The sequence below is a fragment of the Oncorhynchus mykiss genome, chromosome 15 (genome assembly GCF_013265735.2).
Source record: "Oncorhynchus mykiss isolate Arlee chromosome 15, USDA_OmykA_1.1, whole genome shotgun sequence".
NCBI lineage: Eukaryota > Metazoa > Chordata > Actinopteri > Salmoniformes > Salmonidae > Oncorhynchus > Oncorhynchus mykiss.
This window is the reverse complement of record NC_048579.1, coordinates 60178377-60194258: the sequence shown is the minus strand read 5'-3', so window position 1 is coordinate 60194258 and position 15882 is coordinate 60178377. Positions and strand designations below refer to the sequence as shown.

Below are 15882 nucleotides of genomic sequence, written 5' to 3'. Positions count from 1 at the left end.
CATCGGCCATATTCAACGGGTGTTGTGCACTTTAGCAAAAGACATGTAGCTAGCTAGCTAGGTAAACAATGAACCTAGCTAGGTAAACAGCGTGTATGATTACACACACAATTACACACACACGCTAACGAGCCAGCCAGCTAACGTTATCTAGGTAAACAACAATGAACACGGTGCCAAATCATGTCATTACTACCCTGTATGAATATGCTGGGAGCTAACTAACCAGATTCAATGATAGCTAGCTAACATTAGGCTCTAACTATAAAAGCAAACGGCTCTGGGATACCACTAACGTCACCCAGGGAGCCAACCAGCTGACATTAGCTAGCTAGCGAACAGTACACTTTAACTGGAAATGAAACCACTTTCTGTCAAAATTAGAAATGTTTAATATCTGAAAATGTAGCTAGCCAACGCTAGACTATCTTACCTGTATACATCATTATGCATGATGGATGCGTCTCCCTATCACGGATGCCATGCCACGGTTGCCCTTAGTTTGAAGATGTAATCCAGAGACAGGTGTTTTCTCCATCTCTTTAGCTATCATACTCTAATTCCACTGATTTCAAAACTTGATCCTCCAGAAAGTGGAGAGCAACACCACTACACAATACGTTTTTTTTAAAAGCCACGTTCGACACGATTACCAACACAGACTGACCAGCTCAAATAGACAAAAGCCTTCTATATGACAGACCAATCCGAACTTCTCTCTCGGCATGTCCAGCCCCCTCATTATCTCAACCAATCATGGCTAGTGGGAAGATTGCTGTCTTTTTCTGCGGCTTAACCAACAAGGCTCGTAATTTTTTTTTAATTATTTGTATTTACAGATGGCATACAAGTTTGTTATTAAGGAATGAAAGTTCACAGGTTCGAGAAGGCATTTTGATAAACAAATACTTTTTTACGTTCAAACGTCTCTCTTGTGAAGTCGTGACTTGCGACATATGCCTAGTTTCCTGAATCGGGTCACATAGACTAAATAGCTGTTCTGCAGTGACAGCAGTGCAGTGCTGTGGGGTCAGTAGTGCATTTGCAGTGCTGTGGTTGTCACTGTGTCATCATCAGTGCTAATGCTCTCTCTCTCACTTTCTCTCTTCATCTCTCTCTCTCTCCCTCTCTCTCTTTCTCCATATCTCTCTCTCTGTCGTTTTCTTTCTGTCTGTGTGTGTATGTGCCAATGGTCCAGATGGTCACTCTGTCCTGCGCCATGGACACATATGGCATCCACTGCAGTCAGAACCCCCCTACTGGGGACACTTTAACACTATGATATGATGGGCTGTTCTTGGCAGGAGGAGGGTGTCTCCTGTTCCATACTGTTGAACGACCATTAGTAGAAGATAGATGTTATTAGACTTTGGAGATGGGCGTAATGGGAGGGATGGAAGCATCATGGTCCTGGTGCTAGATAGTGTGTTTCTATTGGTCAGGTCATAGTGTGGAGGTTGGAGGACATTGGTGATTTAAGACGTAGGGTAATGTGGAGTAGAGGTTCGTGATTGTTTTGAGAAAGAACTAGAAGTCAAATAAAAGCAGAGGATAGAGACAGAGAGACAAAGTGTGTGTGTGTGTGTGTGTGTGTGTGTGTGTGTGTGTGTGTGTGTGTGTGTGTGTGTGTGTGTGTGTGTGTGTGTGTGTGTGTGTGTGTGTGTGTGTGGCACTGTGTGAGTGTGTTCGTATGTAGGCGCATGCATATTTGGTGTGTGAGAAAATGCGAGTGAAATCCTGCAGTGGTGTCCCTCCTCGTCACCCGTCATAAAGAATGATTTCCTGGGCCACTGCGGCCAGGGCATGATGAGGTCATGGCGCCATCATTTGTTTTCCAGGAGCGTGTGAAGCTATTGATTGTGACACCAGGGCTCCAGGCAAATGTCGTCCATATTTACCCAGATTAATTAAACAGTCCTGCTTCCGCACGTCACACTGCCTCCAGGAATACGTTAACGCTAGCTCTGTCAATATGAATCTGCATTTAAACTCTGAACGCGTTCTGTCTCCACACAAAAAGGAAATGACAATGACAGGGTATGCTAAGTAGACTGGTTCCCAGGTCTGTTTGTGCTGAGTTGCAAACGTCTATGGTAATTGTGCATACATCTCTCTCTCTCTCTCTCTCTCTCTCTCTCTCTCTCTCCCTCTCCCTCTCTCTATCCCTTTCTCTCCCTCTCTCTCTCTCCTTCTCTCTCATTGGCATAATAATTATGCTTACAATTGAAAAATAATGATTGTCATTATAAACCTGGGCAGTGCGTTTTGGCGATACTGAAATTAAATATGGATGCCACCTTGTGTTCTCCGTCTTAATCAACATCCTTTGAAATATAGAGCCGTATCTCACCTGACAGAACACAAAATACAATATTAAATTGAATACAGCACCGGAGACCGAGATATGGCACTTTGTCAGAGCGAGAGAGAGCTAGTGTGTATTAATTGTCAATAAATAGTTGAGTTATCTGCATAGCTGCAAGTGTGTAGTGTACAGTGATGAGGTGTGGCAAATCTCACTTGTTTGTCCACCACACAATTCACTGACTAGTGTATTTCTGTGCCTAATGGTTTTGTCCATTATCTGACGTCTAATTCAGGTATAATAATGCTGGAACCTATTCAGTAAAATGCAACGTTCAGATTACATTTTAGATAGAAATGTAGCGTATTGATACTGAGACAAAGATAGATTCTGCATGATAAAGAACCATGCTTGTTCTACACAATATTGAATAAGCCCTATTGAACACCCTATAGGTCTTTGTTTTTGGCGGTCTATTTGGCCTTGATTGGCTGTGTGTCTCCCCTCCTCCAGGTGATGTCATCGTGTACATCAATGACGTGTGTGTCCTGGGCACCACCCATGCCGACGTGGTCAAGCTGTTCCAGTCAGTGCCCATCGGGCAGAGCGTAACCCTGGTACTTTGCCGTGGCTACCAGCTGCCCTACGACCCCGAGGACCCGGGCGCCGGCGCCACCACCACCCTCCTCTCCCCCCTGGGCCTGATGGAGCAGCGCCCCCTCCTGGTCAATGGACGCTCCAACTACGACAGCTACATGGACTACATCTCGCGCACGGCACGTTTCGTCCAGGAGCACGGTGACCAACATCTCAGCGCCCACCACCACCATCAACCCCCTCCGCCGCCGCACCCCGGCGACACCCACCTGGACGGCTCCTCCCTGACGCCCGGTGGGCCGCACGGCGAGGACTCTGTGTCCATGGCGTCATCGGGGGCGACGCAGACGGAGCTGCTGACGCTGACCATGGTGAAGGGGGCGGAAGGGTTCGGGTTCACCATCGCAGACAGCCCTACGGGCCAGAGGGTGAAGCAGGTGCTGGAGCCCCAGGGGTGTCCTGGTCTGTGTGAGGGGGACCTGATCGTAGACATCAACCAGCAGGGAGTGCAGGGCCTCAGTCACACCCAGGTGGTGGAGCTGCTCAAGGAGTGTGCCGTCGGGGCTGAGACAAGCCTGGTCATCCAGAGGGGTGGAGGAGGTAAGAATAACCCTGGGGCCTCCATAACCGGCTGGCTACTTCCTGTCTTTCTTTCCATGTCGCAGAGTTTCTTCATATACCCATCTCTATCTCTCTCTCTGTCTCTGTCTGTACAGTCATGGCCAAAAGTTTTGAGAATGACACAAATATACATTTTCACAAAGTCTGCTGCCTCAGTTTGTATGATGGCAATTTGCATATACACCAGAATGTTGTGAAGAGTGATCAGATGAATTGCAATCAATTGCAAAGTCCCTCTTTGCCATGCAAATGAACTGATTCCCAAAAAAACATTTCCACTGCATTTCAGCCCTGCCACAAAAGGACCAGCTGACATCATGTTAGGGATTCTCTCATTAACACAGGTGTGAGTGTTGATGAGGACAAGCCTGTAAATTACTCTTTTATGCTGATTGAGTTTGAATAACAGACTGGAAGCTTCAAAAGGAGGGTGGTGCTTGGAATCATTGTTATTCCTCTGTCAACCATGGTTACCTTCAAGGAAACACTTGCCGTCATCATTGCTTTGCACAAAAAGGGCTTCACAGGCAAGGATATTGCTGCCAGTAAGATTGCACCTAAATTAACCATTTATCAGATCATCAAGAACTTCAAGGAAAGCGGTTCAATTGTTGTGAAGAAGGCTTCAGGGTGCCCAAGAAAGTCCAGCAAGCGCCAGGACCGTCTCCTAAAGTTGATTCAGCTATGGGATCGGGGCACCACCAGTACAGAGCTTGCTCAGGAATGGCAGCAGGCAGGTGTAAGTGCATCTGCACGCACAGTGAGGCGGAAACATTTGGAGGATGGCCTGGTGGCAAGAAGGGCTGCAAAGAAGCAGCTTCTCTCCAGGAAAAACATCAGGGACAGACTGATATTCTGCAAAAGGTACAGGGATTGGATTGCTGAGGACTGGGGTAAATACATTTTTTCTGATGAATCCCCTTTCCGATTGTGGGGGCATCCGGAAAAAAGCTTGTCCGGAGAAGACAAGGTGAGCGCTACCATCAGTCCTGTGTCATACCAACAGTAAAGCATCCTGAGACCATTCGTGTGTGGGGTTGCTTCTCAGCCAAGGGAGTGGGCTCACTCACAATTTTGCCAAAGAACACAGCCATGAATAAAGAATGGAACCAACACATCCTCCGAGAGCAACTTCTCCCAACCATCCAGGAACAGTTTGGTGACGAACAAGGCCTTTTCCAGCATGATGGCTGGGGGAACAAAACATCAATATTTTGGGTCCATGGCCAGGAAACTCCCCAGACCTTAATCCCATCGAGAACTTGTGGTCAATCCTCAAGAGGCGGGTGGACAAACAAAAACCCACAAATTCTGACAAACTCCAAGCATTGATTATGCAAGAATGGGCTGCCCTCAATATGGCCCAGAAGTTAATTGACACCATGCCAGGGCGGATTGCAGAGGTCTTGAAAAAGAAGGGTCAACACTGCAAATATTGACTCTTTGCATCAATTTCATGTAACTGTCAATAAAAGCCTTTGACACTTATGAAATGCTTGTAATTACACTTCAGTATTCCATAGTAACATCTGACAAAAAATATCTAAAGACACTGAAGCAGCAAACTCTGTGGAAATTAATATTTGTGTCATTCTCAAAACTTTCTCAAAGCTCTCTCACACTGTCTTTCTCCTCCTTTTACTCTATATCTCTCTCTCTCTTTTCCTGGTGACCTGGTCCAGGTGAGTGTGTGTGTCCTGTCTGTGTGTGTCCTGTCCTAAGACCACAGAAACCCATTATACAGTACGGCCGTGTTTAACTGACACACAGCTACTCTCACGTGATCTTTACTCTACTTTACTTTACTTACTAGGGAGAAAAAGTGCTTACCTTCCGTTTACTCTGAAGGACTCATGTTGTGCATATTTAGCTTGCTCTCTTTCTTTGGCATCTGAACAGAGATTTTATTGATTACATTTCCTGCTTGATAAAAACTCTGACTCACATTAAAGGTGTTTAAGTTTTTCTATTTGTACTGCGACCTTTCTTTTAGAAAAGTTTAGTATGTGTGCAGAGTCTAGACTTTTGTGTGCAGAAAATTACATTCATAATAAAAAGACAATGACGTGAGCAAGATATAAGCTGCTACCCTTACTAACATACTGTATACTACATACTTAGTGAGTATATACTACATACTACATACTATTAGTTCATTTTAGTATACTGTAAACGAACAGTATCCTTTCAGTTGAGCGTACTAACTCTGCGCCTGTCTACCGAAAGTTGATGCTGTTGCTATGCAAGATTTTATTTGGAACCCAATAGCACTGTGGTCACCGATTCAATTTCCTGCTTGATAAAAACACTGACTCATTTTCAAGGTGTCTGTTTTCTATTTGCTCTGCAACCTTTCTTTTAGAAAAGGTATGTAAGACTTTTGTGTGCAGAGAATTACAGCGTGAAATAAATAGACGATGACCTGATCAGGATATAGAATGTTAACAAGCCACCGCTAGTTGCTAATTCGCACTATAGTGCTTTTATTTCCGTCTTGTTTGTCTGAGAGAAAGGCCTGCTAACAGACAACATGTAACAGGCTGCTAACAGACAACATTTAACAGGCTGCTAACAGACAACATTTAACAGGCTGCTAACAGACAACATTTAACTGGCTGCTAACAGACAACATTTAACAGGTTGCTAACAGACAACATTTAACAGGCTGCTAACAGACAACATTTAACAGGCTGCTAACAGACAACATGTAACAGGCTGCTAACAGACAACATGTGACAGGCTGCTAACAGACAACATTTAACAGGCTGCTAACAGACAACATTTAACAGGCTGCTAACAGACAACATGTAACAGGCTGCTAACAGGAAACATGTAACAAGCTGCTAACAGACAACATTTAACAGGCTGCTAACAGACAACATTTAACAGGCTGCTAACAGACAACATGTACCAGGCTGCTAACAGACAACATGTAACAGGCTGCTAACAGACAACATGTGACAGGCTGCTAACAGACAACATGTAACAGGCTGCTAACAGGCAACATGTTACAAGCTGCTAACAGGCAACATGTAACGAGCTGCTAACAGGCAACATGTAACAAGCTGCTAACAGGCAACATGTAACAAGCTGCTAACAGGCAACATGTAACAAGCTGCTAACAGGCAACATGTAACAAGCTGCTAACAGACAACATGTAACAGGCTGCTAACAGGAAACATGTAACTAGCTGCTAACAGGCAACATGTAACATGCTGCTAACAGACAACATGTAACAAGCTGCTAACAGACAACATGTAACAGGCTGCTAACAGGCAACATGTAACAGGCTGCTAACAGGCAACATGTAACATGCTGCTAACAGGCAACATGTATCAGGCTGCTAACAGGCAACATGTATCAGGCTGCTAACAGGCAACATGTTACAAGCTGCTAACAGGCAACATGTAACGAGCTGCTAACAGGCAACATGTAACAAGCTGCTAACAGGCAACATGTAACAAGCTGCTAACAGGCAACATGTAACAAGCTGCTAACAGGCAACATGTAACAAGCTGCTAACAGGCAACATGTAACAAGCTGCTAACAGGAAACATGTAACTAGCTGCTAACAGGCAACATGTAACAGGCTGCTAACAGGAAACATGTAACTAGCTGCTAACAGGCAACATGTAACAAGCTGCTAACAGACAACATGTAACAAGCTGCTAACAGACAACATGTAACAGGCTGCTAACAGGCAACATGTAACATGCTGCTAACAGGCAACATGTAACAAGCTGCTAACAGGCAACATGTAACAAGCTGCTAACAGGCAACATGTAACAAGCTGCTAACAGGCAACATGTAACAAGCTGCTAACAGACAACATGTAACAGGCTGCTAACAGGAAACATGTTACAAGCTGCTAACAGGCAACATGTAACGAGCTGCTAACAGGCAACATGTAACAAGCTGCTAACAGGCAACATGTAACAAGCTGCTAACAGGCAACATGTAACAAGCTGCTAACAGGCAACATGTAACAAGCTGCTAACAGACAACATGTAACAGGCTGCTAACAGGAAACATGTAACTAGCTGCTAACAGGCAACATGTAACAAGCTGCTAACAGACAACATGTAACAAGCTGCTAACAGACAACATGTAACAGGCTGCTAACAGGCAACATGTAACGAGCTGCTAACAGGCAACATGTAACAAGCTGCTAACAGGCAACATGTAACAAGCTGCTAACAGGCAACATGTAACAAGCTGCTAACAGGCAACATGTAACAAGCTGCTAACAGGCAACATGTAACAAGCTGCTAACAGGCAACATGTAACAAGCTGCTAACAGGCAACATGTAACAGGCTGCTAACAGGAAACATGTAACTAGCTGCTAACAGGCAACATGTAACAAGCTGCTAACAGACAACATGTAACAAGCTGCTAACAGACAACATGTAACAGGCTGCTAACAGGCAACATGTAACAGGCTGCTAACAGGCAACATGTAACATGCTGCTAACAGGCAACATGTATCAGGCTGCTAACAGGCAACATGTATCAGGCTGCTAACAGGCAACATGTAACGGGCTGCTAACAGGCTAGCCATCTTTATCTGAGTCATACTATGATTCTCCTCTTGTTTCCTCAAGGATGATTGGAGTGTTGTATTGTATAGAGGATCACATCAGATAGATCAGTTATATGAATGCTGTGCTTATACTGTACAGGTACATTACTTGGGCTAGAATTGGGGTAGGAAATCTGATACAATTGTATATGGAACTCAATATCACTGGTCAAAGTCAGAAAATTGTCCCTTTCTAATATAAGGTAGAAACCCTCTACTTGATGGACCTTGTTTAATGTGACGTCAGTATGGTTTTGTATCATTCAGGGGAGAGAGGGAGTGATTCCATCCACCGTAGAGGTTAATAGCAGGACATGAGTTGTAGTTAAGCCTACCGTGATCAGGAAGCTCCCATTAATCCTCCTGCCCTATTGAAGTGTGGAGTCAGTGATTACAATAATGCTCCACAATGACTCAGCTACAATAATGCCCCCCCCCCCCCCCCCCCCCCCCCCCCCCACACACACACACACACCCCGTCAATAATTGTTGATCAACTGGTAGAAGACTAATAGTCACAGAGCCAGGCAGATAGCTCCATTGTGACTAACTTACAGAGAAAGGTCAATGTAATTTTAGGAATTGATTTCCTGTCAGTTGCACATTTCTTTATTAGGCTGGCATGTAATCCAGGGCCCCACAGAGCGCATGTGAACAGAATGAAAAACAGAGGGAAGGAGGAAGCAGGGGAATGGAGGAGAGAAGAAAGCAGAAGATGTGAGACCAGGAAGTGGAGAAAGGGATTGGGTGCTGAGAGGGTTAAGTCACTTTTGTCTCATGAGGGATGCCCAATACACACACACACACACACACAGAGAGAGCCTCCCATCTGTGTGGTAGTCGGACCCTGGCGGTCGAGCAGAGCTGGAGGTCAAAAGGAGTGCGCTCTCCTAGAAGTGCTGCCTGCTGGCCCATGAAGAAGCTAGCTAACTGATGTAGATTTAGTCACATTACATCAAACCCACTTAGCACCATTTAGCTCCTCCACGCCACCACCCATACCACATTGACTGGGGAGGCAGTCATAAACTAATTTTTCTTCCATTAGGATTTTTTCAGTGATTGAATTGGAATTTCAATTCACCTCATGTCCTAACTTGAACTGAATTGGAATGGAAATGACCTCAACCCCTGCAGCCAATAGCTCACACTCCCTCCCGGCTCCGAGATCTTAACTTCTGTTGCTTCGGGTGAAAACAGAAAAAATATCTTTCCATCCCTTCAAACCAATCAGGGATGAGAGCTTCCAGCGTTTAGCCAGGCCATTACGGCCCTAATAAAACTGTCACCATTCCATTGAAATGATGTTCCAGCTCTTAATGCGCAGCGATTTGGCTGGGCTGTCAGGGAACTGGACCCAGGCCATACATTCTAATTAAAATGGCCCCTGTCTCGGTCCCTGAGGACCTGTGCCTCCACTCGACTCACTGCCCAGAGAGAGAGTATAGAGGTGATCGCCAATGTCTGTCTGTCTCACCACATTACACATAACTAGCAAACACGTCCTCTCTTCTCATTGACTCTCAAATGGCTTGTTTGTGTCATGGCACATACACACAGACACACACACATACACACAGCTCATCTATTTGGTGAACACTCTCAAACTGCGAGAGAGAGCAGAGGGAGGACTAGCTAACTTGTTGATTATGCATTGGCTCTGTCCATTGTGCAGCAGTGTGTGTATGAGCGTGCGTGTGCGTGTGTGTGTGTGTGTGGTGGGCCCAGATGGTTGTGTGGCTAGCACTGGCATGCGGCTCATCTAATAACAGTTAGACGGCTCCAGACGTGTCTACAGTCTACCACCTCCCAGCCTCACAACACACTGAGACAGCACCATCTGGTGGATGTGTTTAGTACTGACACCCTCTGTCACCAGAGATGGCTGTGACAACCTTATTATTAAACGCTCATCTCTTTCACACACACACACACTCATGATTTCTTGTCCGTGTAGAGCCTCGCGGCGCTGTTGTGGCTCTTTTATGGCGGGTTGCCGTGCCAACCCCTCCATTAAAGGCAGAGACAGCGTTAGTGAGATCCTAAATGATCAGTGGGGGCTGAGTTACGCCACAGCAGCTCTGTCTGTCAGAGGATGGCCACAGGCCTCACTAACTAGGAAGAGGGAGAGCTCTTATCTCTGGGAGCTATTGACTATTGAGATGTATGATTTTAGAGAGGGCCCAGCACTCTGTGTGTGTGCCTGCTTACTTGTGTGCGATTGCGTGTGTGTGTGCTCTTGTTTGTGTATGATGTAGCCTGGTTGCACGTTGTCATGGTCACCAGTACTCAACGGATGAGCGTTGCAACCACTGTCACTGTGTGAAGGCTTCATTGAATGTGTCTTTTTTTTTTTACACCATGTTTCCACAAATATTATAGTATTTGAAGTGAAGTTAGTGATCATCATTGCTAAATGGTAGCAGAAACACATATTAGCTGTACATACACTGTGGATGTAATGTCTGTGTTTACACCGTGCCTCTAGCCCATAGCTTTCTGCTGTTCCTGTCATATAGCTGTTCATTATTGCTTCATGGTTTGCTACTTCATAACTACCTTATGACAGCTAAATGTATGTTATCAGTGCAGTCACTTGAGCTTGCAGTGTGTGTGTGTGTACGTGTGCGTGTGTGCGTGTGTGTGTGTGTGTGTGTGTGTGTGTGTGTGTGTGTGTGTGTGTGTGTGTGTGTGTGTGTGTGTGTGCGTGTGCATCTATGTGTATGTCTTCACTTGTATTGGTATCAATTCCCATAATGCTCATCGTCAGGAATGGAGGAGGTCCACACCGTTTACTCTCTCCTCCATGGATCAGAAACGGACTCACTTACCATCCCTAACATCCAGTGAATTACGCGTGATCACTTTTAAACGGTCCTGTTCTCCTAATAAAGTTAAGATATTCAGCCATCCCTTCAACTCCCTGCTGACTCCTGGCCTGTTTCTGCCAATACAAATAGCCCCCGTGCCTCTCACCAGCGCCACTAATTAGCGAGTGTGCTGCAGACACCCTCATTAAGGCCTATCTACACCATTACCCAAGCTGCAAACACCACTAATTGTAGGATTTCAGACATGTCCGTTTAGTGTGCCTCGACGTGGCAGGATTGTGAAGTTCACATACGTTCGCCCACCCATGCTTACCCATCAGCAGAAACCCATACACAGTACACACATACTCATACACCCATACATGGTCAATAGCTGTTTACTGGTCGAGTACACTCTCTCACTGAGGTTTTCTCTTGACGGTTGCTGCCAGTGTGTGAGTCATTCTAGTCTTTCTTGCTCAATTGGCCTGTCCTGCTCCCTCCTGTTCCCTCCTAATGCTCTTTAAGATGGCTATATCTTCCTCCAGGCTGGACCAGAGATGACTATCACAACGAAGAGAGAGAGAAGGGAGGGATGGAGAGTCTTTGAATCAATGAGCGCCGCCCAGCAACACAGGGATTATTCAGCACACAGCCAGACAGTGATTCATTGGCTAACAGCAAGAGGCACTAGAGCAGGCTGCCTGCCAGACCAGCACAGTGCTGAACAGCAACAGCCATGTTCACAGCTCTGTCTCCACCAACATGCACCATGCAAAGCTGAGCCAATCCAGAACTGCCCTGTGCCACTGCAGGAATCCTTGGCCAAACAGAATGGCCCTAGGAGAGAGGAACAGGAAGAGAGAGGGAGGTGGGAGAGACATCCAAATGGCTTATGGGTGAGCAGCCAGGTCAGATCCCAGCAGGGATCTAGGGTTGAGTGGTGCTAAGATCACTTTCATTGAGTCAGGGGTTAAGGCTTCACAAAAGTGTGTAGCGAGCCTAAGTAGGGTGCTTAACCTGGATCGGCTCAACGGCTCCATTGGCAAAACTAGGCCCTTTTATTTGGAGTGTGTTTGAAGCGTGCGATTCAAGTGTGATTCTATTATACGAGTAGTAGGGACAATGATTGGGTTGTGAGCTGTAATGTGGATTGAAGCATGGCGTTTTCTCTCTGCACATCGTTTCTACTGTTCCTCAGCTGGATGTGTGTTGGTACTGTATTGAACACGTGAGGGAACATGAAACCAGCATGCAACAAAATCAAAATCAATTTTCACGCGGCAGATATTATTTAAAGTAGCTAACCGTCCCTGCGGGCTTTATGTATATTCATAAGCTATACAAGATTCCATCAAATCGTAGTGTTATCCAAATCTCATTTAAATAATGACATGGCCTGCTGTTAGCCTGGCGGTGTGATATTATAGTGCTCTTCACTGTTGTGAGTGTGTGTGTGTGCGTGCAGTGTATCTGTGTGTATGTGCACATGTGTGTGTGTGTACGCGTGTGCAGGTGTGTCGTGTCATGTTGGAAGTACCTACATCTACATAGGGTCTTGTATGGCTCTGATTCAATCAACTCATTAACTGTACGGGGGCAGCACTAAGTCCCATTAGTATGTTACTGATTCATTTAGCATAGAGCTCTTTCGTCGTAGACAGAAAATATGTCAGCCCTCTCAATCTCACTGACAGTCACACTTTACATCAGACATTTATCATTTTTATTCTAATCAGGAAGTGATTCAAACCTCAGCCAGCCAATCAATTAATCAAGGTAGAAAAGAAAGTCAGCAGTACTTCAGCCCTCAAGCCCCCAAATTCAGTATCCCTTCCTTAATACAATATACACTACCTGATATCCAGATGGGCATTAGGACCATGGGTAGGCCCAGTTGTTCAGTGCTCCACCTAGGTTATCGATTAGGTGCCACAGGAAACTGCAGTGGGTCAGCATGGTCTCATTGGAGCAGAAGAGTCACAGTAAAACTGGCGGGCAGCACGGTCCTAATCTCTCTGGTCATTACATTCTCCTGTCTCGCTGCTCTAACATGGTCCTGTCCCGCTGCTCTAACATGGTCCTGTCCCGCTGCTCTTACATGGTCCTGTCCCGCTGCTCTAACATGGTCCTGTCCCGCAGCTCTTACATGGTTCTGTCCCGCTGCTCTAACATGGTCCTGTCCCGCTGCTCTAACATGGTCCTGTCCCGCCGCTCTAACATGGTCCTGTCCCGCTGCTCTTACATGGTCCTGTCCCAGTGCTCTTACATGGTCCTCTGTCCCACTGCTCTTACATGGTCCTGTCCCGCTGCTCTTACATGGTCCTGTCCCGCTGCTCTAACATGGTCCTGTCCCGCAGCTCTTACATGGTCCTGTCCCGCTGCTCTAAAATGGTCCTGTCCCGCTGCTCTAACATGGTCCTGTCCCAGTGCTCTTACCAGGTCCTGTCCCGCTGCTCTAACATGGTCCTGTCCAAGTGCTCTTACATGGTCCTGTCCCAATGCTCTTACATGGTCCTGTCCCAATACTCTTACATGGTCCTGTCCCACTGCTCTAAAATGGTCCTGTCCCGCTGCTCTAACATGGTCCTGTCCCAGTGCTCTTACATGGTCCTGTCCCAATGCTCTTACATGGTCCTGTCCCGCTGCTCTAACATGGTCCTGTCCCAGTGCTCTAACATGGTCCTGTCCTGCTGCTCTAACATGGTCCTGTCCCGCTGCTCTTACATGGTCCTGTCCCAATGCTCTTACATGGTCCTGTCCCAATACTCTTACATGGTCCTGTCCCGCTGCTCTTACATGGTCCTGTCCCGCTGCTCTTACATGGTCCTGTCCCGCTGCTCTTACATGGTCCTGTCCCAATACTCTTACATGGTCCTGTCCCGCTGCTCTTACATGGTCCTGTCCCGCTGCTCTTACATGGTCCTGTCCCGCTGCTCTTACATGGTCCTGTCCCGCTGCTCTTACATCGTCCTGTCCCGCTGCTCTTACATGGCCCTGTCCCACTGCTCTTACATGGCCCTGTCCCACTGCTCTTACATGGTCCTGTCCCGCTGCTCTTACATGGCCCTGTCCCACTGCTCTTACATCGCCCTGTCCCGCTGCTCTTACATGGCCCTGTCTCGCTGCTCTTACATGGTCCTGTCCCGCTGCTCTTACATGGTCCTGTCCCGCTGCTCTTACATGGTCCTGTCCCGCTGCTCTTACATGGTCCTGTCCCGCTGCTCTTACATGGTCCTGTCCCGCTGCTCTTACATCGTCCTGTCCCGCTGCTCTTACATGGCCCTGTCCCACTGCTCTTACATGGCCCTGTCCCGCTGCTCTTACATGGCCCTGTCTCGCTGCTCTTACATGGTCCTGTCCCGCTGCTCTTACATGGTCCTGTCCCATTGCTCAGTGACAAATGACTCACTTCAGACATCTCTACTCTATCAGATATCCAGGTGGAATGTCATCATTGCAAGTATTATGCACTGTAGGTGGCTTACTGTACTACGAGTACTGTAGGCTAATGATAGCGTGACCTGTCATGGTTAACTTGCAGATGTGGCGCTAGCTCAGATCCCTGCACTATCTGAACTATAAAATTGGTTCTACTGTACCAGGCAAACTAAATGAAATGCAGCTCAGGTATTAGAACATATTTGACTCAGTAATGTTCTCTGCTATGGGGTCTCACAGGAACAGAGGCAAGAGTCTGTCACTCAAGACATCTCAGTGCTGATCTACCATAGGAAAGGGCACCAATGACATCTCTGTCTAACCAAACACCTCCTATGCCTGAGTTAACAATGAATGGATTTACCCTGTGGAGTACCCTCCATGATGGTTGTTGCTCTGCCTTTCCCAGGGAACACAGGTTGTTCTGTCTTGAAGTAATGCCGGTTGATAGCAGGTCATCCTAAGAGCACTCATTTTGATTGACCTTGTTATGAGAAAGTGAAGAGAGTCAGTTTTCATTAAAGAACAGGCCTGCCGTCTGAACGCTCTCTCATGTGTCACCCAGTAATGTGGCTTCTTTCTCATCTGTATATATGTTGTGCCTGTGCTGATAGAGCTGTCCAAAAAAATAATTGGATTTGAGAATTGTTAAAGTCGTTCCTGATAAGCTGCTGTAATTTCTCCCCATCTATAAAAATCTATATTCTAGCCGTGGATCTGTGCAAGGCAAGCTCCAGTCAGATTGATGACTCACTGAGAGAGACTGATAGTTTGCAAATATGTCTTCTCTGTCACTTCATCTCTCTCCCTTCCTCCATCCTCTACCACCCCCTCTCTTTTGTTGATCACTTTCCATTTCTGCTGTGCCACTCGTTGGTGATGGAGGGCATGTTTACGGTGTGATTGCGCCCTTAAAAAGAGACTAGCGCTGGGAAGCCTCCTGGCATGTAACGCAGGCAGCCACTCGCTAATTCGATCCTCGACGATTTGCATCCACAACGTTCTGTTCCTGGAGGGGCTGAAAATTGAATAGAGTAGACAGACAGTCTGTTGTTTGTTTGTTGTTTGTTTGTTGTTTATTACGTTCCTCCCTGTTTCTCCGGGGGGGCCGATGTGGAGTGAATAGTCTGGGCCGTATGTGTTATGAAGCTGGGTCTTTTGATGTGAGACTGCTGCCTTGCGTTACATAGCTCTGTGTGTGAACACTGGCGGGGGTGAGTATCGCTGGAATTCCTGCATTCTGTTACACTCTGTTTGTTGTGATCATGTGTTCTAGGCTGAAGTAGAATGTGGAATGTTGTCATTTGCTGAGTAAATGTTGGCTGGGCCTGTTTAAATGGCAGTGATGGTGGTAGGGACTCGCCCTTCCCCTTCGGTGTGGACAGATAGAAGCGTGGTGGTGTAGCTTCCACCAGCTTCCACCATATTATTTACAGCTTACAGATGGGTGTATGTTAGTGCTCAGGGGATGGGTATGGGGGGCGAAGTGGGTTCTGTTTTCCCATTGAAAACACGTGACCTACTCCTA

At 46.5% G+C, this 15882-nt stretch overlaps 1 protein-coding gene across 6 annotated transcripts in view; it reads left to right on the top strand.

Annotated features, from left to right (window-relative positions):
- LOC110490483 (membrane-associated guanylate kinase, WW and PDZ domain-containing protein 2) overlaps positions 1-15882 on the top strand; it is a 278882-nt gene that overhangs the window by 230792 nt on the left and 32208 nt on the right. For all 6 annotated transcript variants that reach the window (XM_036944869.1, XM_036944868.1, XM_036944870.1 and 3 more), the window contains exon 10: positions 2819-3502. In XM_036944869.1, coding sequence (XP_036800764.1) covers positions 2819-3502 — 684 coding nt within the window. The remainder of the gene's footprint in view (positions 1-2818; positions 3503-15882) is intronic.